We start from the raw sequence: 26,032 nt of genomic DNA, 5'->3' as shown, positions 1-26,032 counted from the left end.
TCTCAGAGCTCCGCCATCCATGAAATTGGAGCCGTTAGTCCAGTTCGCCCGTCCTCATCACTCTGCCAGCTAAACTGCGGCTCACTAGCAAAGAAACAAGGCAGTTGGTATCTCACATCATTATCTCCATCCTTCTTAGCATTGGCTAGATACAGGTATTCCTCAACTTACAACAGTTCATTTGCTGACTGTTCAAAGTGACGACAGCACTGAAAAAAGTGACTTATGACCATTTTTCACACTTGGGGCCTTTGCAGCATCCCCATGGTCACCTGATCAAAATTAAGATGCTTAGCAACTGGCTCTATCATATCTCCATTTACCATCACCTTTGCCTTTTATTTGTAATATATTGTCTTAATCATGTTAATAGCAATAGCAATAGCAGTTAGACTTATATACCGCTTCATAGAGCTTTCAGCCCTCTCTAAGCGGTTTACAGAGTCAGCATATCGCCCCCACAATCTGGGTCCTCATTTCACCCACCTCGGAAGGATGGAAGGCTGAGTCAACCCTGAGCCGGTGAGATTTGAACCGCTGAACTGCTGAACTAGCAGTCAGCTGAAGTGGCCTGCAGTACTGCACTCTATCCACTGCGCCACCTCGGCTCTTTTAAATAAATCTCTCACCGAAGTCCATAGGTTTTAGTTGTAATAGCATAAAGTGCCAATTTACATTATCAAATGCTTTCTGCGCATCTAAGACAATCAATGTCATTCGTCTTCCAGGATGTGCTTTATAATACTCCAATGTATTTAAAATCGTTCTCATATTGACAAGCAAAGTCAATGGAGAAGCCTGATTCACTGAACAACCGTGTTACTAACTCAACCATGGCAGCGATTCATTAAACAACTGTGGTCACAAATGGAGCAAAGCTCACTTAACTTTCTCGCTTAGCAACAAAAAATTGTGTTCCACTGTTGTCGTAAGTTGAGGACTACCTGTAGTCAACACAAAATATTTCCCAAGACAGGGGAAAACTGAATCCTGCTCGGATGGCTGGTGGACGTCACTCAATCAACTTAATCAGGGGAATATATAAAGGGCAGGACTTTCCCCCGTTTCTAGTGCATTTAGAAGGACTGGGTGACACATTGTTAAAAGACAGTGATGGCATGGCCACAGCTCACTGTCACACATGGATATTATGGTCTGGGTTTGAAAATCAAGAGAGTGAAATGTAAACCAAGTATAATCTCACCTGAGTCAGGGGCTGCCACTAGCCAATCAGTTGTCTGTCTGTCTCTGTCTGTCTATCTATCTATCTATCTATCTATCTATCTATCTATCTATCTATATCTATCTATATCTATCTATCTATCTATCTATCTATCTATTATCTAATCTCTATCTATCTACTTACCTACCTATGTATCTCCTTCTCTCTCTTCTATATCTATCTGTGTCTGTCTGTCTGTCTGTCTGTCTGTCTGCCCTGTTCCCTGAAAATAACACCTCCCTGGATAAAAAGCCCAATCGGGCTTTGAACACATGCACTAAAATAAGTCCTCCCCTGAAAATTAGCCCTCCCTGAAAATATTGCAACAGAGCAGCAGCCATGAAGTGACCACTCTCTCCGCCTCCTGCACCTCAAAAATAATAAGACCTCCCCAAAATAAGGCCAAACGCTTATTCAGGGGTCAAAAGAAAAAGACCCTGTATTTTCGGGGAAACACGGTATCTTACTATCTATCTAATCTCTTTCTATCTACTTACCTACCTCTCTATCACTCCATTTGTCTCTCTTCTATCTATCTATCATCTATCTATCTATCTATCTATCTATCTATCTATCTATCATCTATCTATCATCTATCTATCTATCTATCTATCTATCCATCTATCTATCTATCATCTATCTATCTATCTATCTATCTATCTATCACTATCTATCTATCTAATCTCTCTATTTCTATCTACTTACCTACCTATGTATCTCCATTTCTCTCTCTTCTATATCTATCTATTTTCCCTCTTTCTAGTTATTACTAACTATCTCTGTCCTATCTCTGTCCTATCTCTGTCCTATCTCTACCTACCTACCTACCTACCTACCTACCTACCTACCTACCTACCTACATACCTACCTATATCACTATCTATCTATCTATCTATCTATCTATCTATCTATCTATCTATCTATCTATCTATCTATCTATCTATCATCTATCTATCTATCTAATCTCTCTATTCTATCTACTTACCTACCTATGTATCTCCATTTCTCTCTCTTATATATATCTATTTTCCCTCTTTCTAGTTACTTACTAACTATCTGTGTCCTATCTCTGTCCTATCTCTGTCCTATCTCCTACCTACCTACTACCTACCTACCTACCTACCTACCTACCTCCTACCTACCTACTTACATCTATCTCTCTATCTCCTCATCATCTATATCTATCTATCATCTATCTATCTATCTATATATCCCTATCTATCTATATATCTATCTATCTATCTATCTATCTATCTATCATCTATCTATCTACTAATCTCTATTTCTATCTACTTACCTACCTATGTATATTTCTCTCTCTTCTATATCTATCTATTTTCCCTCTTTCTAGTTACTTACCTAACTATCTTGTCCTATCTCTGTCCTATCTCCTACCTACCTACTTACCTACCTACCTACCTACCTACCTACCTACCTACCTACTGATCTATCTACCTACCGATCTATCTATCTATCTATCTATCTATCTATCTATCATCTATCTATCTATCTATCTATCTATCCCTATCTATCTATATATCTATCTATCTATCTATCTATCTATCTATCTATCTATAATCTATCTATTTCTATCTACTTACCTACCTATGTATCTCCATTTCTCTCTCTCTATATCTATCTATTTTCCCTCTTTCTAGTTACTTAACTATCTCTGTCCTATCTCTGTCCTATCTCCTACCTACCTACTACCTACTACTACATCTATATCTATCTATCTATCTATCTATCTATCTATCTATCTACTATCTATCGATCTATCTATCTATCTATCTATCTATCTTCCCTCTTTCTAGCTACTTACCTACCTATCTCTCACCCATCTCTGTCCTATCTCTCCTACCTACCTACCTACTACCTACTATCTATCTATCTATATCTATCTATCTATCTATCTATCTATCTATCTATATATCTATCTCTATCTGTAGAACATGGATACAAGCAATAGGGATATATGAAAAAACACATAATAATATAAATGTATATAAGATGGAGGTGTATTGTCATCTTTGTAAAGTATAAACCAATCAGTGCATAGTTTTCTTCTGAATTTTGCAAAGCGTTATCCTAGAGGCGCCCATTTTATGCCAACTTGGAAGGAAGTGATCATCTTTTCCTAGGTGCAAATGATGCTTCTCACCCATAGGACATCAGGGCGGCAGAAGCCAACGGCATTTGTTCTTGGCAACGCAAACAGTGCTGCAAAACTGCATCTGTGCCCTCTAGTTCTGCCAGCTATTTCCCTTGCCATGGCTGCCAACTTTCCCACTAGCAATTAGAGTAGAGCAGTTGTGCATAAAACAGGGAAAGATGTTTTGTTTCGGGCTCAGAACAAATTAGCCCACCTGAAACTTTCTACCCAAAGATTTCAGGGTGTGTGCTGCTCTATCTCAAATACAGATAGTCCTCGATTATAACAGGTCGTTAAATGATCGTTCGAAGTTACAATGGCATTGAAAAAAGTGACTCGTGAACGTTTTTCACATTTAATTAGCCATGGTGGCGCAGTGGTTAGAATGCAGTACTGCAGGCTACTTCTGCTGACTGCCGGCTGCTTGCAATTTGGCAGTTCGAATCTCACCAGGCTCAAGGTTGACTCAGCCTTCCATCCTTCCGAGGTCAGTAAAATGAGGACCCAAATTGTTGGGGGCAATAGGATGACTCTGTAAACTGGTTAGAGAGGCTGTAAAGCACTGTGAAGCAGTATGTAAGTACGTATATTATGATAGTTAGCAATAACAATAGCAGTTAGACTTATATACCGCTTCATAGGGCTTTCAGCCTCTCTAAGCGGTTTACAGAGTCAGCATATCGCCCCCAACAACAATCCGGGTCCTCAGTTGCAACATCCCCATGGTCATTTGATCGAAATTAAGAGATGCTTGACATCTGACTCATATTTATGATGGTTGCAGTGCCCTGGGTCATGTGATCCCTTTTGAGACAGTCTGATGAGCAAAATCAATGGGGAAGCCAGATTCACCTAACAACCATGTTACACACTTAACAATGGCAGCAATTCACTTCCATGGCACAAAAGCTTGTAAAATGGAGCAAAACTCACTTTAAAAATGTCTCGTTTAGCAACAGGATATTGAGCTCAGCTGTGGTCATAACTTGAGGATTACTTATATTTTCTTTTACCCCAAAATCAAAACTTAAAGGAGATGCAAGTTCATTGCAGTCCATCTCAAGGCTGTTGCAAAATGTACAGGTACTCCTTGCTTAACAACTAGTTGCTTGCCGATTGTTCAAAGTTACGACAGACCTCCCCAGAGCTACTTATGACCCAATTTCAAAGTTCCAATGGCCGCAACGTCACCTGCAGTCACATTTTGCGGGGCTTGGCAATCAAGGCATACTTATGGCTGCTTATTGTGTCCCATAATCATGCAATCACAATTTTTGGCCAGTTCCTGACATTTATTTCTAATTTTCAGCAAAAAAACATCCATTGGTTTTAAAAACGAGTTTGCTTAATGACTGCAGTATTAGCTTAACAACTGATTCGCTTAATGCATGGTGTATGCTTAATGGCCACCCGAATAAAGGTTGTGAAATCACATGATGACCTTTTAGCAACTGCCACCAACTTATGACCATAATTCTGGGCTCAGTTATAGTTGTTAGTTGAGGACTGCATGGATATCAGTCCATTTCAAGCCCCACTGTTTTCAATGATTGGAGCATTTTAAATGCTGCCACTCAAAAGAGGTTTTATTTCTTACACAATCATGTTTTGAGCCTGTAGCATTTCCTATGAGCCTATGTAAAAGCAGTTGCAAATCGTCAAATGGAGATGGAGTAGAAATACAGCCGTTTCACAAAAATACGTGGCTGCAAACATCATTCACCCAGTATCCATCCTTAATTTTTATTTATTTTTTGCTCAAAAATTAACACAGCAAGGAAGAACTGCATATAAAAACGCAAACATTTGAGGAAGGACGTATGAAGGCGCATGAGATGGGAACCCCCCAAAAAAACACATGACAAAATTTTCTTGCCATTTTTAAAGAATTCTGCAGAATGTCAGGACAGTCTTGATCTTCATTTAATGACCCCCACATCCTTTGCGGGTTGAGTTTGGGCAACTGAATGGAGCTAAGTGTTTACTGGCCAGATGCCCTTCCTGTTGCCAATGCAGAGTTCTATTCAGCAGATATATTTCTCATCGTGCCCAGAGAGAGAAATATCCTGTCTCTACCTAGGATTGAACTCACAGCCTCACTGATTGTGAGGCGAGAACTCTACCTCTAGGCCACTGCACCATGCCAGGACGATCTAACGATTAAATTCATACGATATTAACATAGATGAGATACATCTCTATTCTTTTTTTTGTCAAACGTTGTTTTTTTTTTTAACATATAACATGGTACGGTTGGAACGGGCTCAGCATTGCCCACATGGACACGGTGGTGCACATGCACACACGCACAGCACACGCATGCTTTGCAGCTGCCAGCGACGCTGCCGCAAGCCTCTGTAATGCTCCAGCTGCTCGTCGCGGCGGCGCGCAGGCACTGTATACGCCATGCGCATGTGCGGAAGCGCCAAAGGCTTTAAAGGACAGGTAAGGAGCTTGGGCAGGCAGGTGGGCCCTCCGGAGCACCATACCAGAACGGTACCCGGTGCTCCGGGCAGGGGCGTACCGCCTGCGACCCACCACTGATCTCTATTCTATAGTTCATGTTTTAAGACACAATTTGGGAGAGGAGCAATGAAGCTTTGAACAGTGATGAAACGTGTCATGGAATTGCGTCGCGGCTGTCCAGATGATATTGGGGAGTCCCTAAAACAAACTTGTAGTGTTGAAATATAAATGTATTTTAGATTGAATCTTAAAGGGGTCTTTGTTAGCAAACAACGCAAGATAGTCAGAAACGCAGGAACCTCATGAGGTAATTTTTTACAGTACACACAGAAGAAAAAGGGGGAAAGAGGGAAACGCTCCCTTCACGCCCACAACAACCAATCACAGCGTAGATTGCCTCATGCATTTTCTAACTACGGGAAGTCATCGGCTTATGACCACAATTGAGCCGCCAAAACATTTCTGTCCCTATGCGAAGCATGGGTTAAAAATGAGTTTTGCCCCGTTCTGCAACCTTCCCGGCCGCGGTTGTTGAATGAATCACAGAAATTGTGACGTTAGTAACATGGTTGTTAAGTGAATCTGGCTTCCCCCATTGACTTGGCTGGTCAGAAGGTCGCAGAAAGTGACTGTGTGGCCTTAGGATGCTTCGAGAACTCAGAGCTGCCTTTCTCGGTTTTTCCATCCCTGCTACTTCTACAATAAAGAGAAATTGGCAGTGTCTGCCTGCAAATCACACATTTTACCTAAGAGTCCCAAGCAAAAGACGGACGGACATACACTACATACATTGGCATAGATAGATAACTGGATGGATGCATGGACAGACAGACGGCACACACAAAAAATTATAGATAGATGGATGGATGAATGGATGGATGGATGGATGGATGGATAGATAGATGAAAGAAAGAAAGAAAGAAAGAAAGAAAGAAAGAAAGAAAGAAAGAAAGAAAGAAAAGAAGAAAGGAAAAAAGAAAGAAGAAAGAAGCTGGTCTGAGTTAACTGCACTGCAGAAGACATGGCAGGTTTAAACTCTTACTTAATATTTTAGTTTTACCCTTGAAAAGGTTACCCAAATGTTTCTGCAGGTTCTTCTTACTATCCTTAATGGATCCATATAGGTTGTGGGGGAAGCCACCCACCCCCCTGCTGGAAGAATGAATATTTGGAGGAATATTGAAAAGGCAGGATAAAATATTTCCCCCTAAAATAGAAATAAAAAATCTTAAGGGAGACAGAAACTCAGAATCCCAGTTCCCTGCCCCCAGCAGATTTGTGCCCAGTAAGAAAGACTGGGTCAGCCTATCCACAAAACAAAAGACTTTCAGCTCCAGGATGATGGGATTATCCTTCAAGACATAATAGGATTAACCCACTACTATTAGCAGAAGACACAGAGCACACTACATTGCACAATCTCCTTAAGGGGTATTCAGTCATTGCATCACCCCCAGCAAACATTGACCAAAACTTAGCATCAAAACGCCCTATGATTTGCACTTTGCCTATAGACTCCAGCTATGACCCTAGATATGGCCCCGTGGGAGTCTGCACAACAGCCAATAGAATACATGCTCTGTACAGGAACAGGAAGCTCAAGTGCAAAGCCCAAGAGAAGGTATGAAAACCTCCCACTCTAAACTCCATGTGGTCAGTTGGACCAGAACCATCCATGTGGTTTTGCTCCATCATTAAACCCTCTTTCCAATCATCAGCCTCCAGCCTCCATTTTGTCTCCAGTGCTTTTCTCCCGGCTTGGAACCTAAACCGATGGAATGTTCTTCCAACAATAGTCCTCAACTTATGACTGCAATTGAGCATGAAATTGGGCATGTACTGTGTTAAGTGGGGTCATTATGTGATTGAAGACCTTTTGTTTTTTTGCAGAGGTCATGAAGCCAGCGGTGCTCATACACAAAGCAGTGGTCATTAACGGCTCTCATAGATATTTAGCTGCACTAATTTCTATTATTTAAGGTCTCAATCCAAATGAGTATTCTCCAAACATTGTACACTCTTACTTCACTCTTTCAAAATTTGATTTTGGCTTCTTCATTCTGGCTTTAACAAAGATGCGTGATCTGGCCATTGTTTCAGAACAGATCCCATCCAGCCCTATTCTGATGGAGCAATTGATCGATATATCACTGTATCTGTTTATTTGAAGAATGGTCTAAGGAAGCTATGGCTGTGCTCGGTTGTATTAATTTGCTTGGTTTTGTTTTAACATGTTTTATGAACCTGGGTCCAACCAAAATAACAGAGATTCATTGTGCAGCTGAATATATGAGATAGCTCGATAGCTAGGCAAGCAAGCAGGCAGACAATTGATAGACGGGTAAATGGTATGGATGGATGGATGGATGGATAGAGGCTAGATGGATAGATGGATGGATAATGATAGAGAATGATAGATGGATGATGAATGAGTTAGATAATTGATAGCTGGATGGGTTATAGATGCTGGTTGGATGGATAATAGTATGGCATGGATGGATGGATGGATGGATGGATGGGTGGGTGGATGGATGGATAATTGATAGATGGATGGATGATGAATGAGTAGATAGTTGCTAGTTGGATGGGTTATAGATGATGGTTGGATGGATAATGATAGATGGATGGATAGATGGATGATGAATGAGTAGATTACTGATAGATGGATGGGTTTATAGATGATGGTTGGCTGGATAATAGATGGATGGATGGATGGATGGATGGATAATTGATAGATGGATGGATAGATGGATGATGAATGAGTAGCTAGTTGATAGATGGATGGGTTATAGATGATGGTGGATGGATAATAGATGGAGGAGAATGAGTAGATAATTGATAGATGGATGGGTTATAGATGATGGTTGGTGGTTGGTTGTTGGTTGGATGGATGGATGGATGGATGGATGGATGGATAATGATAAATGGATGGATAGATGGATAATGAATGAGTAGATAGTTGATAGATGGATGGGTATAGATGTGGTTGGTTGGATGGATGATGGATGAAGGATGGATGGAGACAGACAGACAGACAAATTTCGAGCTCTCCCTTAGCCATGCAAGTTCTGTGAGTGTTTCTGAAATAATCCCTCCCTCCCCTCTCCAGACTAATATTTTATGGTTGTAGTGGTGAAGGTTCTGGACTCAGAGCAGGAGGGATGCATTGGGGGTGTGGCCAGGATGTGGTGTGGCCCAGCTTGACGTCATTTGTGCTGACAATTAACAAGGAATTTTAACCTCTCTTTGCAACAGGCTAGAGCCCCATCATGCTTGAAAGCAGCCATAATTATCCCAGTTCTGAAGAAAGCAGCCATAAAAGCTTGAATGACTATAGACCCATTGCACTGACGTCTATAGGGATGAAGGGCTTTGAGAGAGACTGGTCCTACAACACTTCAGGTCCTGTCTCCACCAAATTTTGATCACACACCAGTTTGCTTATAGAAGCAACAGGTCGAAAGGGGATGCCATCACCACTGCTCTACATATTGCACTGAGCCACCTTGAGAAATCTGGGAATTATGTCAGAATGCTTTTTATAGACTATAGCTCGGCCTTTAACACCAACTTACCAGGAATTCTCATTGAAAAGTTGACTGACCTGAATTTCCCTCTCCTCACTTGTGAATGGATCAAAGACTTCCTAACAGATCGTCCACAAACAGTAAGGGTTGGTCCTTTTACATCTTCCGCGCTGAAGCTCAACACAGGCTCCCCTCAGGGCTGTGTGCTCAGCCATACCTGTACTCGCTGTATATATATATATATATGACTACATATCCTCTGATCCATCCAATATCATAATAAAGTTTGCAGACGACACAACGGTGCTGGGTCTCATAACTAGAGGAGACGAATCAGCATACAGGGAAGAAGTCCAGAAGGTATCCGCATGGTGCTCAAGAAACAACTTATATCTAAATACTAGTAAGACAAAGGAGATGGCGCTAGATTTCCGGAACCCAGAGCGGATCATGCCCCACTGTATATCGAGGGGGGCTGCGTGGAGAGGTTTCCTCTTTTGGGAGTGCTTATTAGTCAAGATCTCACCTGGAAAACAACACGTCTCTGGTGATGGAAAGGCCCCAACAGAGACTTCATTTCCTTAGAGTCCTGCGAAAAAATCGGTTCCACCACAAATCCGCGGTAGACTAAAGCGCGCTCGACGAAAGCACGTACGTGACGTCATCACAGCGTGACGAAAACGGCACGTCTGTGAGCGGGTAAATTTAAATTAACACGAAAACCTTACCCTAAACCCCCCCCCCCAAACCTAACCCTAAACCTAACCCTAAGCCTAACCCTAAGCCTAACCCTTTAACCTAACCCTAAACCTAACGCTAACCTTAACCTAACCCTAAACCTAACCCTAACGCTTAACGTAAACCCTAAACTAACCCTAACCCTTAACCTAACCCTAACCCTAACCCTAACCTAAACCTAACCTTACCTTTATGTGAATCGGCTTGCTTTAATTTTATTTTAATTCTATTATTTTTAATTTATTTGTCGCACTGCTGATGACGTCACGTACTCGCTTTGATCCGGTGCGCGCTTTAGTGGACCGCAGTTTTGACGGGTCACGAAAAATCAGGTGGAACAATGGCTGATGACCTCTTTCTATTGGTCCACCATAGAAAGTGTCCTCACCTATTGCGTACAGTATGGTATGCTGGTTTAACAGCTGCGGACGGAAGGCACAACAGAGAGTGATCAATTCGGCACAAGAAACCATTGGTTGCCCTCTAAGACCAATGGATGACCTTGCCAGGTCTCGCTGTTTCAGCAGAGTAAGGAAGATACTCAGAGATGATTCACACCCTGGTCAGTGTCTCTTCGCACTTCTACCATCGGGCAGAAGACATCGAAGCATAGCCAGCGAACAAAGAGGTTTAAAGATAGTGTTCTAACCTTGGGCTGTCAGACTTTGAAATACAACCACAATCACTCCATGCACACGCTAGGTTTTTTTTTTTCTTTCTTTTTTTCTTTCTGCAATAATTCTGCACCAGTGAGGTTAAAACCAATTTTGTCATATTTAAGTACAATGACAATAAGATTTATACTTATACTTGTTGAGGCTCCATTTTTAGACCGTGACGGCCTTCTGCAGCCCACAGCCAGCGGACAACGGAACGTGCAGCCCCCCACCCACCCCGCCAAGCTCCATTTTCGCTGGCAGAGGACTGCAGGAGGCCGTCGCAGCTGAAATTGGAGCATGGGTGGGCCTTGAGCAGATTCCCTGAGCTCCGTTTTTATAGGCAGAGGCACCGCTGGATGGTCCTTGCTGTTTCCAGGGCAGCCCCCGTGGGCCAGATCTATACACCCTGTGGGCCAGATTCAGCCCCCGGCTTTGAGTTTGACACCCCCTGCTATATACCTTACCGTCTACTCATGAACAAAAAGCAACATACCAAGCGAACGTATAGATAAATAGGGCGTGCCATTTTTAGGATACTAAATTGGATATGTTGTTGTTAATGTTTATTTCATTTGTATGCGCCCTTTTCCCCGAAGGGGGACTCAGGGCAGCTCAAACTCAAACCAGGGAAGGGGATACAGACAAATTAACAACAACATAAAACAATACATAATTTAAAACAGCAACAATCATATCATTCGAGATAGGGGCAACGGTTCTTTAGCCCCAGGCCTGTCAGAACAGCCAGGTTTTAAGGGCTTTGCGGAAGGCCTGGAGGGTGGTGAGGGTGCGAATCTCACGGGGAGTTCGTTTCCAGAGGGTCGGAGCAGCCCAGAGAAGGCTCTCCTCCAGGTAGTCGCCAGTCGACACTGGCTGGCGGATGGAATTCGGAGGAGGCCTAGTCTGTGGGATCTAATCGGTTGGTGGAGGTAATTGGCAGCAGGAGGTCTCTCAAGTACCCAGGTCAACAGCTGAAAGGAAGTGAATGCCAACATTGAAACTTAATTTGAAGCAAAATAAAGCAAACTTAGATGGAGTTGATGGAACCAAAGCAAGAAATTAGAATCGATGCCATGTTTAAGGTGTCACAATCTTTATGAACTATGAAGCTGAATGGTTTTTTTTAAAGTATAAAAACACGCCTTCTTTCCCTCTCCGGCTTTAAAAGTAAGACGAAAAAAGGGTTACTTTTTTCAGTTCAGTTTCACTGAAATATTATCTTCTACCTGAAGGGTCCTCCTTCAACTTTTTTTTATAGCCAGCATTTTTCACATTTCCTAAGCGTTCGCACACGCGACATCTGCCTTTGACATGGGACCATTTCACAGGAATAGCCAATGTTTTGACAGAAGCGGGCAGCAGACTTGAAATTATTTTTAGGACGTTTTCTTCTCGTTGTGTCTTTGTTTTCCATTTGCTCGTTCCCTCAGTAAGAAATCTTGGAAGAGTTGAGGGGTCATTTTCTCCTGAAAAAAAGACCAATCACAGAGGTAGAGATGATCATATCAGTGGTGGATTCTACCGGTTCGGACTGGTTCGTCCGAACCGGTAGTAACTTGTGGCCTGGGTCGCTGAACTGGCACGGCATAGGTTCCCACGCCAGTGAACTGGCTTTTTTCTTCTGCGCATGAACAGAGCAATTTAGTTGTACTGCACATGCACGAAAAGCACCTCTGTGAGCGCGTCCCTGAGCGATCCATAGTCTCTGCAGGAACCACCACTGGATCATATGTACAGGCAGAGGTGGTTGCTCCTGGTTCAGCCCAGATTGGGCAGAACCAGTATTGGCGGTGGCGGGAGGCTCCACCCACCTGCTCGGATGCTCTGCACATGTGCAGCAAGCGTCACGCATACAAGCGAACCATAGTAAAAATATAGAAAGAAACAGAATCAATGAAGGAATATAACAAAACCCAAAAATACTAGTTATGAGTAAATAAGAGGGTTAAGAATGTTGAAATCCAAATGAACTACAATAGAAGGGGAAATAATATAGGTGAGCGTGTATCGATTGATAATTGCTATTAGAAAGAACAGGAAGCTCTCGTTAGTATTGTATTGTGTAAATGTGGTGTACGTCTAAGTTTTGTGTGTGTGTATTTTACCTGTTTGTTAATTAAAAATATTAAAAATAATATAGAAAACCCACAATTGGTACCAGGTGAAGAAAACAGATGGAAATTTGTGCTTGTAACTCTCTGCCTAGGCCTATGCAAGGGATATTATGTGCACCACGACCTCGTGTTATAAATAATGGGAATTGTGATGTTTGGATCATTGGGTGATGCTGCATAACATGACTTTGTCATGGCTTAGAAGAAGAACATAGAATAACAAAATTGGGAGCAGGGTGGATTTGATTTAAATCGACTCGACTTAAATCATGATTTAAATCCCTAGTAAAAAGGCTTGATTTAAATCAACTCGATTTTAAATCATAATTTTTAAGGAGAAACTGTCATCTCTGTCCCGCAGCGGATTCTCCTCTGACCCGCGGTTGACTCAACAATAATCCCAATGTTGCAGAACAAGCAGCCTCATGTTACCAGACTAAGTTCCATTTCATGCTGAATAAACTAGATTATTAATGTATCATCATAAATAGAAAACTATCTTTAGATAGATGTTTTTTTACTCCAAAAGCATTTCTATTAAATACATCCGATCAACATCAAAAACATCCATTTAAAATTTTAAATCTGATTCTTTTTTTTTTTTAATCATCGATTTTTATCCAGGGTGATTTATAGCCATTTGCAGCATCCTCTATGCGGTCTACATGGGGCAGCCCTTTGAAGAGCATTCGGAGACTTCAATTCGTCCAGAATGCAGCCGCTGCGAGCGATTGTGGGTGCACCTCAGTACACCACGTTACACCTATCCTCCGCGAGCTGCACGGGCTACCGATCGGTCTCCGGATACGCTTCAAAGTGCTAGTCGTAACTTATAAAGCCCTTCATGGTATTGGACCTGGGTACTTGAGAGGACCGCCTGCTGCCAATTACCTCCCAAAGACCCATTAGATCACACAGGGTCGGCCTCCTCCGGGTTCCGTCCACCAGCCAATGCCACCTGGCTACTACCCGGGGGAGGGCCTTCTCTGTGGCAGCTCCGGCCCTATGGAACGACTCCCCGCAGAGATTCGGACCCTCACTTCTCTCCAGGCCTTCCGGAAAGCCATCAAACCTGGCTGTGCCGGCAGGCCTGGGGTTGACGAGTTCCCCTCCCCTCTCGACTTGTATGGTTGCATGATTCTTGTTTATTTTAATCACGTGTATTGTGTTTTATGTTCCCTTTTTTCCCCCTTTGAGTTGTTCGCCGCCCTGAGTCCCTCCCGGAGAAGGGCAGCATACAAATAACTAAATCTTAATCTTAAATCTTAATCCTCCGTTATGTGACTGCGATTTCGGGTGGGTTTTTTTTTTTTTTTTTTTTGCCAGTTTCCAGTATTGACTTCCAGTTTCTGGCAAAAAATGCCCATTGTGGAAAACACATTTGCTTAGCAGTCATGCTGTTTGCGTCACAACTGCTGCAAATAAAGGTCATAAATTGATCACAGTGTTGTGGTGATCCACTTAATGACCAACCTGACTTATGACTGTAATTCCAGGCTCAATTTTGGTGATTTTCCCCCTTTTCTTCAGCTAATGCTAAGAAAAAAGTATTGGTCTATAGCAGTGGTTCCCAAACTTGGCAACTTTAAGACTTGTGGACTTCAACTCCCACAAGCTCTTCTGGCTGGAGAACTCTGGGAGTTGAAGTCCTCAAGTCTTAAAGTTGCCAAGTTTGGGAACCACTGGTCTACAGGGATTCTCAGTCATTTAGTCATTTTTTTTTTTTTTTTAGTCATTTATTTGACATTTATAGGCTGCCCTTTTCCCTGAGGGGACTCAGGGCGGCTTACAATTAATAGGAAGGGAGTGCAAGACAAAACACAAGAAAAAAAAATGTGAATAAAAAAAATAAACCAGTAAAACACCAACATTCATTCAGCATTCGGGTGGGGCGAGGTTAGGGTCTTATCCCCAGGCCTGACGGGATAGCCAGATCTTGAGGGCCTGTGCGGAAGGTCTGGACAGTGGTGAGGGTGCGAATCTCCACGGGGAGATCGTTCCAAAGAGTCGGAGCTGCAACTGAGAAGGCTCTCCTCCGCATAGTCGCCAGTCGGGCACTGACTGGCGGATGGAATTCGGAGGAGGCCTACTCTATGCGATCTGATGGGACGAAGGGAGGTAATGGCAGAAGGCGGGTCTCTCAAATAGTCAGATCCACTACCATGGAGGGCTTTATGAATGGTGAGTAGCACCTTGAAGCGCACCCGGAGATCAACAGGTAGCCAGCGCAGCTCACGGAGGATCGGTGTTATGTGGGCGAACCGTGGTGCGCCCCACGATCACTCGCCGCGGCCGCATTCTGGACTAGCTGAAGTCGCCGGATGCTCTTAAGGGCAGCCCCATGTAGAGCACATTGCAGTATTCCAGCCTGGAGATCACAAGGCCTCGAGTGACTGTTGTGAGGGCCTCCCGATTCAGGTAGGGCCGCAACTGGCGTACCAGGCGAACCTGGGCAAATGCCCCCCCTGGTCACAGCTGACAAATGATGGTCAAAAGTCAGCTGTGGGTCCAGGAGGACTCCCAAATTGCGGACCCTGTCTGAGGGGTATAAATTTTGACCCCCCAGCCTGAGTGATGGAAAGTTGCCAAATTGTTGGGAGGGAAACACAACAGCCACTCGGTCTTGTCTGGGTTGAGTACCAATTTGTTAGCTCTCATCCAGTCCTTACGGCCCTCAAGACCTCAGTCCTCCAGGTCACAGTTGTCGCAAAGGTGCTTTTAAAAAGGCAATTAGAACTTTGTTTTTTTCCCCTGAAGACGTTTTGCTTCTCATCTAAGAAGCTTCTTCAGTTCTGAATTGAACTGAAGAAGCTTCTTGGATCAGAAGCAAATTTTCAAGGGGAATATAAAGCCAAAAAAAAATGCTTAAAAAATCCAACACAGTTCTAGGCTGCATAAACAGAGGGATAGAATCAAGATCCGTGAAGTGTTAAAACCACATTATAAATGCCTGGTAAGGCCACACTTGGAATACTGCATTCAGTTTTGGTCGCCACGATGTAGAAAAGATGTGGAGACTCTAGAAAGAGTGCAGAGAAGAGCAACAAAGAGGATTAGAGGATTGGAGGCTGAAACATACGAAGAATGGTTGCAGGAACTGGGTCTGTCTAGTTTAATAGAAAGAAGACTAGGGAGACATGATAGCAGTCTTCCAATATCTCAGGGGTTGCCACAAAGAAAGGGAGTCAAACTATTCTCCAAGCACCTGAGGGTAGAACAAGAAGCAATGGGTGGAAACTAATCAAAGAGAGAAGCAACTTAGAACTGAGCAGAAATTTCCTGACAGTTAGAACAATTAATCAGTGGAACAACTTGCCTCCAGAAGTTGTGAATGCCCAACACGGAAGTCTTTAAGAAGATGTTGGATAGCCATTTGTCTGAAGTGGTGTAGGGTTTCTTGCCTAGGCAGGGGGTTGGACCTAGAAGACCTCTAAGCTCCCTTCCAACTCGTTATTCTATTCTATTCTACTTTAAAACAAAGTACAGTTTCCTTTTGAGTTTTCAAAATTCAGCTCCAGGATGATGGGATTAAGACATGGCCCTCAGGACATGATAAGATTAGCACTCTATCCATCATGCAACTGATCTCACCACATGGCACCTGGGAAGATTACATCACCCAGCAAGGCTCAACCAAGCCTGGGACTCAGGACAGCCTACAGAGTTGCCCCTGCATGGCCCCATGGGAGTCTGACAACCAATCAGAATACAAGCTCAAATTCAAAAGCCAGAGAGGATTATAAAACCAGGGCACTCTCAGCATCTCTGCCCTTTTCTTCACACAACATCCTCAAAGCATTGTAGTCCTGTCCGCCATTAAAAAACCATATTCCAAACAGCCACCATGTTCCAGTGTCTTTCTCCCCACTTGAAACAGAACCCAGAAGGACATTTCTACCAGCAGGACAAAAAAATTATTGGTGACAATGCCCAGGCATCAATTTCTGCAAGCATTGCATTAATATTCTTTCTCTTCTCCAAAACTATTCAAACTCTCCACCATCCCCAGCTATAAAGTCAATTGAGAATTTTTTTAAAAAATTATCATGTATGTTAAAAAAAGAACGGAAACTCCTTTAAGCAGGAGAATAAACCTTCTGAGAAAGTGCAAGGCAGAGTTTACTGTTGTGGATCAATTTCTGCAAACCACACCAAGGATTCTTCTATTTTGAAGAGTGACCTCAAGGTTAGAACGAGACAATTAAATACACACACAGCTTTGGGGCAAAGGGAATATTGTGCTGACGCCTTTGGCAGCTTTAGTGCTTACATTGCTTTTATTTTGTGAAATCGAAGGTGGGGTGAAACGAAGCTACACAAAGCTCCAGTGGATTCGGAAGAAAATGTCCCTGTCATTAACCAGCTTCCAAGTTAGCTGAGGTGCTGATATTCAGGAATTCTAGAGTAGGAATGCTCTCCGTGTCAAATAAGAGCATAAGCCAGAGTTGGAAGGGACTTTAGAGGTCTTCCAGTCCAACCCATGCTCAAGCAAAGAACTCTAGTTCTCTGCTTGACAAATGGTTCCAGACAAATGGTTGTCCAATCTCTTCTTAAAAGCCTCCATTATTGGAGCACTCGCAACTTCTGGAGGCAAGTTGTTCCACTGGTAATTGTTCTCACTGTCAATAAATTGGTCCTTAGTTCTAGGTTGCTTTTCTCCTTGATTAGTTTCCATCCATTGCTTCTTGTTCTGCCTTCTGGTGCTTTGGCAAGTAAGTTGAACCGCCATGCAATGGAAAAAACTTGCCTCCAGAAGTTGTGAATGCTCCAACACTGGACATTTTAAAGAAGATGTTGCAGAGGATGAGCAATATTATAAAGTATGGGACTTGTTTACCAATGGTTAGATAAAAAAAACCTGGGAATGAAACTGTTTACTTACGTTGTAATAGTTTTTTTTTCTTTTTTCTTTTCTTTTTTTGTTATGATATAGAGTACTATTTACATGATATATAAAGGACAATAATGATTTTAATGTGTAAGAGTGGGATGATTTGAATGCTTTGGTATAATTGTATGTAGTGACCATTTATATTAGAAAGAACTTTGTATATTAACGGATCAATGATGATGTAAGGAACAATTGATATATACATGAATTGAAATACTTAACCACTATATGGATATTAATAATTAATAATGGGAAACTATTCTGGAATTCTGGATGATTGTTGGTATTATGGTCAATTGAAAATATGAATGTATATTATAAATTAATGGGAATCTTTGTCCCAATCTTTGCTTTTTCTCCTTAGAGATAGGTGATACTATAATACTTTAAAGACTCATTGTTATTTGATAGATAATTATGAATTTAAGGAAATAAGGATTGTTACAAATGAAAGAATATTAATGGTAATTTGAACTACATAATGCTCAATGACGGTGAAATATTCAGTTATGTTTAATGTAAACCAGTGATGTTAACCCTAAACTTAAGAATGATGCACAAAAACTTGTAACCAAACGACATGCTTGATGACATGGAGGAAAGTTGTTCTTTTTTCTCTCTTGCTTTGTTTTGTATGTGTTGTTTTATTTAAAAAGAATAAAAATATATTTAAAAAATAAAATAAAGAAGATGTTGGATATCCATTTTCCTGACGTGGTGTAGGGCTTCCTGCCTAAGCAGGGGATTGGACTAGAAGACCTCCAAGGTCCCTTCCAACTCTGTTATTCTATTCTAATGCTACGCTGCAGGAAGGGTGAACTGGGAACATCTGCGCACACTTTAGTCTGACATCACTGATCAAGGGTGTGTGCTCTGTTTCTACCACCCTTTTCATGTCATTAAAATCTGCAGAGGAATAAAGGAACATGAACTAATGCAGTGTTTCTCAACCTTGGCAACTTGAAGATGTCCGGACTTCAACTCCCAGAATTCCCCAGCCAGCGAATGCTGGCTGGGGAATTCTGGGAGTTGAAGTCCGGACATCTCAAGTTGCCAAGGTTGAGAAACACTGAACCTACTGCATGTGGGAACAGAAATAGGAAAGAGCAGAGGTCATCCAATGGAAGCAATGGGGACTCTTTTGAAAATTTGCAGTTGTATGGAATGAGAAGATCTTTTAAAACCTACCAGTCTGAAAATAGACTGGGGAAGAACTTGATTAGACCTCCTGCCAAGCAGAGGGTTGGACTAGAAGACCTCCAAGGTTCTTTCCAGCCCTATGAATCTATATTATATTGGGGAAGTTATCATCCAGCCCTCTCCCAGAAAATGAAATATCCTAGGAAATATTGAAAAGGCAGAATATTTCTCTGGATATGAAAAGAAAGAAACATGTTTTAAAAGACAGAAACAGTTGCCTGTAGCTTCCTGCCCATCCCCACTGTTAATGGGCCATTAAGAAGGCCAAGCTAGTCCCCTTACATAATAAAGACTTCTCCACTGCAGCCCATGGGGGATGGGAGTAAAGGCATGATAATATTGGCCCTTTACTCAACTGACCACATGGCATCTGAGAACTCATCTATACCTGGATTCAAAACACAGCCCAGAGAGTTGCCCCTGCATGGCCCTATGGGAGGTCTGACAACCAATCAGAATACATTTCTTACACAGCAACAGGAAACAGAGAGGTGGGACTGAACAGGTTATAAAAAGCCTAGCAAGCCCCTCCTTCAGCCCTTCTCTTCTCTTCTCCACCAACATTGAAGCATGTGATCATTTCTGTTCAGGGCTGAAGCCATGTGGCCCTGTCCAACAATAAACCATCTTTCCAAGCAGCCTCCACGTCTCCAGTGTCTTTTTCCCCACTTGGAGCCAAACCCAGAAGGACATTTCTGTCATAAATATAATATAGAATATCTATATTCAAGGTTAGCTAAAATCTTAACAATACCTCCCCAAAATGTTGGAAATGCGAATCAATACACGGAACATATTACTATTTATGGTGGACCTGTGAGGAGGCTAAAATTTTTGGAAAAGGATCAAAAATTGGCTGGAGGCAATAACAGGAGTTAAAATAGAATGGAAACCTGAAGTTTTTTTTTATTAGGAATAATGTCTGCGAAATACAAAAAGAAATCCAGTATTTAATACTACATATAATTATAGCGGTAAGGATGGCCTTTGCCCAGAAATGGAAAACAAATTAATTCCAAGCGAAGATGAAATAATAAGAAAGGTTATGGATTGTGCTGAAATGGACAAACTAACTAAAGAAATCCAGGGAAAAGAAGAATCAGAATTCTACCAGATATGGGATAAATGGTATAGGTGGATGGAGGAAAGAAACAAGAATCAATGAAGGAATATAACAAAACTCAAAAAATAATAGATATGAGTAAAATAAGAGGGTTAGAATGGTGAAATCCAAATGAAATACAATAGAAGTGGAAATAATATAAGGTGAGCGGTATCAATTGATAATTGCTATCAGAAAGAACAGGAAGCTCCTGTTCGTATTGTATTGTGTAAATGTGGTTGTACGTCTAAGTTTTGTGTGTGGGGAAAAAAGAATCTCTATATTCTATATTATATCTCTATATTATATAACATAGATTCATAGGGCTGGGAAGAACCTTGGAGGTCTTCTAGTCCAACCCTCTGCTTGGCAGGAGACCTAACCCAAGTGCTTCTCCGGGCAATTTTTGAAAACCTCAGTGATGAAGCACTCACAGCTCCGGGAGGAAAGCTATTCCGTTGATTGATTGTTCTAAACTTCTAGGTTGGATCTCTCTTTAAAAAGCTTCTATCTGTTATTTTATTTTATTTATCTTATGCCATGTTGTTACTACTTTATTTTACTTTACTTACTTCATTGTAATCACTTTATTTTGTTTTATTCTTTTATTCTAGCTCCCACATTTAGCCTCCAGACCCCTCGTCATCTTTGTTGCCCTTCTCTGCACACTTTCTAAGGCAGAGGTGTCAAACTGGATTTCTTCGAGGGCCAGATCAGCATTGTAGTGCTCCTCTGCGGGCCTACGGGCCGGCGGGGGGGGGGGGGGAAGGAGACGGGATGGATGCCTCCTGCATGATCCGGTCAGTCAAAGATGTAGCCTCCATGTGGCCAGCTTTTGGCGGGCAGAGTGCTACTGAGACCATGGAGGGCTGAAAATGGGACACAGGTGGGCACACACGCCCCCCCTCGCCCCATGGGATATATATGGATGGCAGAGGCACCGCGGGTCGGTCCTTTGATATATTCCGTGGCACGACAAAACCGCGCTCGACTAAAGCGCGCCGATTTAAACCGCGACGCTGACGTCATCAACAGGGCGACAACAGCCAGTGCGGAGAAAGAAGGGCGCTTTAAATAGCGCTTTGAAAGCAAGCCGATTCAAGTTAAGGTAACGGTTAGGTTTAGGGTTAGGTTTAGGGTTATGTTGAGGGTTAGGGTTAGGTTTAGGGTTAGGTTTAGGGTTAGGGTTAGGGTTAGGTTTAGGGTTAGGTTAAGGGTTAGGTTTAGGGTTAGGTTTAGGATTAGGTTTAGGGGGGTTAGGTTTAGGTTTAGGGGTTAATTTTAGGTTTAGCGTTTACAGCGTGCTTTTTTTTTCCGCGCTGTTGTCGCGCTGTGATGACGTCAGCTACGCGGTTTCGTCAAGCGCCATTTAGTCGAACGCGGTTTGTGGTAGAACCGATATATTCAGGCTGGTCCTGCGAGTCAGATTTAAACACCCTGAGTTTGACACCCCTGTTCAAGGGTCTCAGTATCTTTTCTGTATCGTGATGACCATTACACGGTGACTCAGGTGTATTTAAAAAAGGTTGGTATCCATGGACATTTATTATTATATTATTATTATTATTATTATTATTATTATTGTCATAGTCCTGCTTCTTTTCTACTGAATTTCAATTTACTCCCTTGGCTGCATCTGGAGACAGTTTGTTCTGTAATTGCTGAAATTACAATTAAGAGAAATCATTAAATGTCAGCCGTGCCTTTCAGCTGGATTGTCAGCTCCTGTGACGGCAATCTGATCAGAATGGAGCATCTGCGACGTGCATTAGCATTAGTGAAAGCACAACAGTGCTTCAATGGGAGCAAATCGGAAAGAACGCTCAGTGCCGCTATTTGAATCTACCACAATAGAGCTGGAAGGGACCTTGGAGGTTCTTCTAGTCCAACCCCCTCATCCAGTCCATCCATTGTTTCTTGTCTTGCCTTCTGGTGCTTTGAAAAATAGCCGACCCTCTCTTTTTTTGTGGCAAGACCCCCTGCTGCTTTTAAAGGCTACACAAAGATGTGCGCTTATTTATTTTTAGTTCTTTATTCATTTATCCATTACATTTATTTGCCACCACCTCTATCCAGAATGATTCTGGGCAGCTTACAAAACAATATAAATAGAAATATAGAAATATAGAATATAGAAATATAGAAATATAGAAATATAGAATATAGAAATATAGAAATATAGAATATAGAAATATAGAAATATAGAAATATAGAAATATAGAAATATAGAAATATAGAAATATAGAAATATAGAAATATAGAAAGACAGAAAGAGAGAAAGAGAGAGAGAGAGAGAGAGAGAAAGAGAGAAAGAGAGAAAGAGAGAAATATAGAAAGAGAGAGAGAGAGAAAGAGAGAGAAAGAAAGAAAGAAAGATAGATAGATAGATGATAGATAGATAGATAGATAGATAGATAGATAGATAGATGATAGATAGATAGATAGATAGATAGATAGATAGATAGATAGATAGATAGATAGTATCCATCTCACTATCCAGAATGATTCTGGGCAGCTTACAAAACAATAGAAATAGAAATAGAAATAGAAATAATAGAAATAGAAATAGAAATAGAAATAGAAATAGAAATAGATGGATGGATAGAGATAGAGATAGAGATAGAGATAGAGATAGAGATAGAGATAGAGATAGAGATAGAGATAGAGATACATAGATAGTATCCATCTCACTATCCAGAATGATTCTGGGCAGCTTACAAAAAATAGAAATAGAAATAGAAATAGAAATAGAAAAAGATAGATAGATATACTGTAAATGTAGAAAATGTTGAAATTATGAGAATTAAATGGAGTAAAAACCTGCCTTTATTACTTTATAAGTAACTTTATAAATAACTCACATTCTCTTGATCATTGCTTTAAAGTCTCCCAACCAGCTTTCATGCCCAAGGCAGGATTAGAACTCACAGTCTCTTGATCATTGGCCCAATGTCACCCAGCTGGCTTTCCTGCCTAAGGTGGGATTAGAACGCAAGAGTCTCATATATATGTGTATGTAAATATATTCAGGGTATACCCACATACATGCACATTTCAAAGCATATTTTGAGCATCATACGCACTGTTCTCATGACAGCTAAATTCATGCATTACTACAGAGGTGGCATTTCTAGAAGATTGTGAATCAAAAAAAGCTCCTGATTTTTTTTTCTGAAAAGGAACATGATTTAAATTATCATCAGATCAATATCCATCTACAGTTCCCAGAAGTATCATTGATTTTTTTTTAAAAAAAATCGCCTATTTAGTGTGATATGAGCCTTGTGTTCAAAGAAAATATGTGCTGGGGGAAAGTTTGTTTTCACTGAAATGCTAGAAAGTTAGGCAAGAGACCACAACGTAATCAACAATTCCATTTTATTTCAGCCTCTCAATTTTTAGAACGATCAGGGGGGGGGGGAAGTAATATTATAACCCCTTCTAAACTCTCCGAAAGTAGGGAAAAATCCCCATTTTGGAATATTCTTCATGCAGAATTGGAAATGAATAAGGAAGAGGGTGGAGTGCAAGAGCAGAATATCCACTAAGTGGAATGCACGGGGCGCCCTTCAACAAATTAGGCACGGTCAAATACCCATGCCAAATCTTATTTCATTTCATAACTGATTAAAATATGTTGCATAGGAAACTCCCTAAAGGTAAAGGTTCCCCTGGCACATATGTGCTAGTCGTTCCTGACTCTAGGGGGCAGTGCTCATCTCCCTTTTAAAGCCGAAGAGCCAGCGCTGTCTGAAGACGTCTCCGTGGTCATGTGACTGGCAGGACTAAACGCTGAGGGCGCATAGAATGCTGTTTGTTACCTTCCCACCAAAGGTGGTTCCCATTTTTCTACTTGCATCTTTTACGTGCTTTCGAACTGCTAGGTTGGCAGAAGCTGGGGACAAGTAGCGGGAGCTCAGCGCTAGGGATTCGAACCGCTGAACTGCAGACCTTTCTGATCGACAAGCTCAGCATCTTAGCCACTGAGCCACCATATCCCTAGGAAACTCCCTATAGGTTTACAAATAGTGCTTTGTTTAGTGACCATTTCAAGTTACAACGGGACTGAAAGAAGTGACTAATGACTGTTTTTTTTTTTACAGTTTTCCCTATTGCAGCATCTCCACCGTCACGAGAACAGGCTCCAGCTGTTCTTCTGCCCCGCTGATCTGCGGCTCCGAAGGCAGCTGATAACTGTCAGAAGGCCCTGGCCCCCTCTCTGCCTCCGACACAGAGCCCTGATCAGAGCCTTCCCCAGACTCCAGGACTGGCCCATGTTCCTCCCCAACCTCCTCACTGCCTGAGTCTTCCACCAGCTCTGCTGGCCGCTGGTGGGCCACAACACATGTGGCCGTTAAGTCAATTTGTCTTCCTCCATCGACTTACTGGGAAAATAACAAATGGTGATCACATGACCACAGGACAGTGCAGCTGCCATAATTACCTGCCAGTTACCAAGCACTCAGATTTTGATCCTGTGACCACAGGGATATTGCAACGGTCGTAAGTGTGAAAACTGGTCGTAAGCTGCTTTTTTTCAGTGCTGCCATAGCTTCTGATGGTCGCTAAGCAAATAGTTATGGAGACCACAGATTGCGGGAGAGAAGATTTAAGAAAGGAAGGTACACATTCCCACCTACATTCCTTAGCCCTCTAAAGCAAGGTTTCCCTTGGGAACTTTAACATATGTGGACTTCCACTCCCAGAATTCTCCAGCCAACGTAGCTGCCTGGGGAATTCTGGGAGTTGAAATCCACACTTGCCAAGATTGGGAAACTCTGATCTAAAGAACCTTCAATTCAGGAAGGAGCCACTCTGTGCCTGAGAAAATATTCCTGAAATATTCTTCTTTTCTGAAGGTGGTTCCAAAAACAATTCTCTTAATACAATGTAATGGGGGGGGGGGGGGGGTTTCAACATAGCACTTGCCTAATTCAAAAAAGAAAGAAAGAAAGAGGGAGGGAGGGAGGGAGGGAGGGAGGGGAAGGGAAGGAAAAGAAGGGAGGTAGGAAGGATAAAGGGAGGGGAAGGAAGGGGAGGAGGGAGGGGAAGGGAAGGAGGGAGGGGAAGGGAAGGAAGGAAGGTACGAAGGATAAAGGGAGGGGAAAGAAGGAAAGGGAAAGAAGGAGGCAGAGGAAGCAAGCAATTAAATAAGCAAGTAAGCAAAGGCAATAGCACAGATTTATATACTGCTTCACATTATTTTACAGCAGAAAGGAGGGAGGGAGGGAAGGAAGGAGGGAAGAGAAGGAAAGAAGGGAAGGAGGGAGGGGAAGGAAGGGGAGGGAAGGGAAAAAAGGAGGGAAAGGAAGGGAAAAAGGAGGGAAGGGAAGGAAGGAGGGAGGGAGGGAAGGGAAGGAAGGAGGGAAGGGAAGGGAAGGAAGGGGAGGGAAGGGCAGGAAGGAGGGAAGGGAAGGAGGGAAGGGAAGGAGGGAGGGAAGAGAGGGGAGGGGAGGGAAGGAAGGAAGGAAGGAACAAAACAGGGGTGAATAGTAGAACACTACTCTCTGTAGCTACCAAGAGCTAAGGTCAAGTGAAGGGAGATTTTATTTTTAGCACCCCAAATGCTTCTAAGTTACTCCTCTGCTAATGAGGAGGATGGCTTGTGTCTCTCCCCACAAACAAGAAGCCCAAAGGGATCCACATTCTGCAAAGTCGGTCTTAACAATGAAATCCCGGACACATTTTATCTTCTCTGCCAAGTCCATAAATCAAGAGTTAAGATTATTTTTGTGCCCAATTCGGGGACTCCGGTGGCCCTTTCAGTGCAGTTGGCAGAAACGCAGGTCCAAACCCAAGCATTCCCCTGATGTGTCAATAGTATCTCTTTACACCCAGCAATGTCACACAGTTACTCTGTTTTAAAAAAAGAAAGAAACAGCCACTTGATCCCTTCTTATTCTAAGTGGAAAGAGAGCCGCAGCTACAACTCAACCACATTTGAGCACAACTGAACCAAGC

At 42.2% G+C, this 26,032-nt stretch overlaps 1 protein-coding gene across 1 annotated transcript in view; it reads right to left on the bottom strand.

Annotated features, from left to right (window-relative positions):
• The window catches only part of LOC116506260 (alpha-2,8-sialyltransferase 8E-like), a 60,219-nt gene that overhangs the window by 31,906 nt on the left and 2,281 nt on the right, over nt 1-26,032 (bottom strand). The window contains 2 exon segments of the mRNA XM_032213908.1: nt 3-50; nt 53-84. Coding sequence (XP_032069799.1) covers nt 3-50; nt 53-84 — 80 coding nt within the window.

Source organism: Thamnophis elegans, chromosome 3, assembly GCF_009769535.1.
Source record: "Thamnophis elegans isolate rThaEle1 chromosome 3, rThaEle1.pri, whole genome shotgun sequence".
Classification (NCBI taxonomy): Eukaryota; Metazoa; Chordata; class Lepidosauria; order Squamata; family Colubridae; genus Thamnophis; species Thamnophis elegans.
This window is presented reverse-complemented; position numbering and strand designations above follow the sequence as displayed.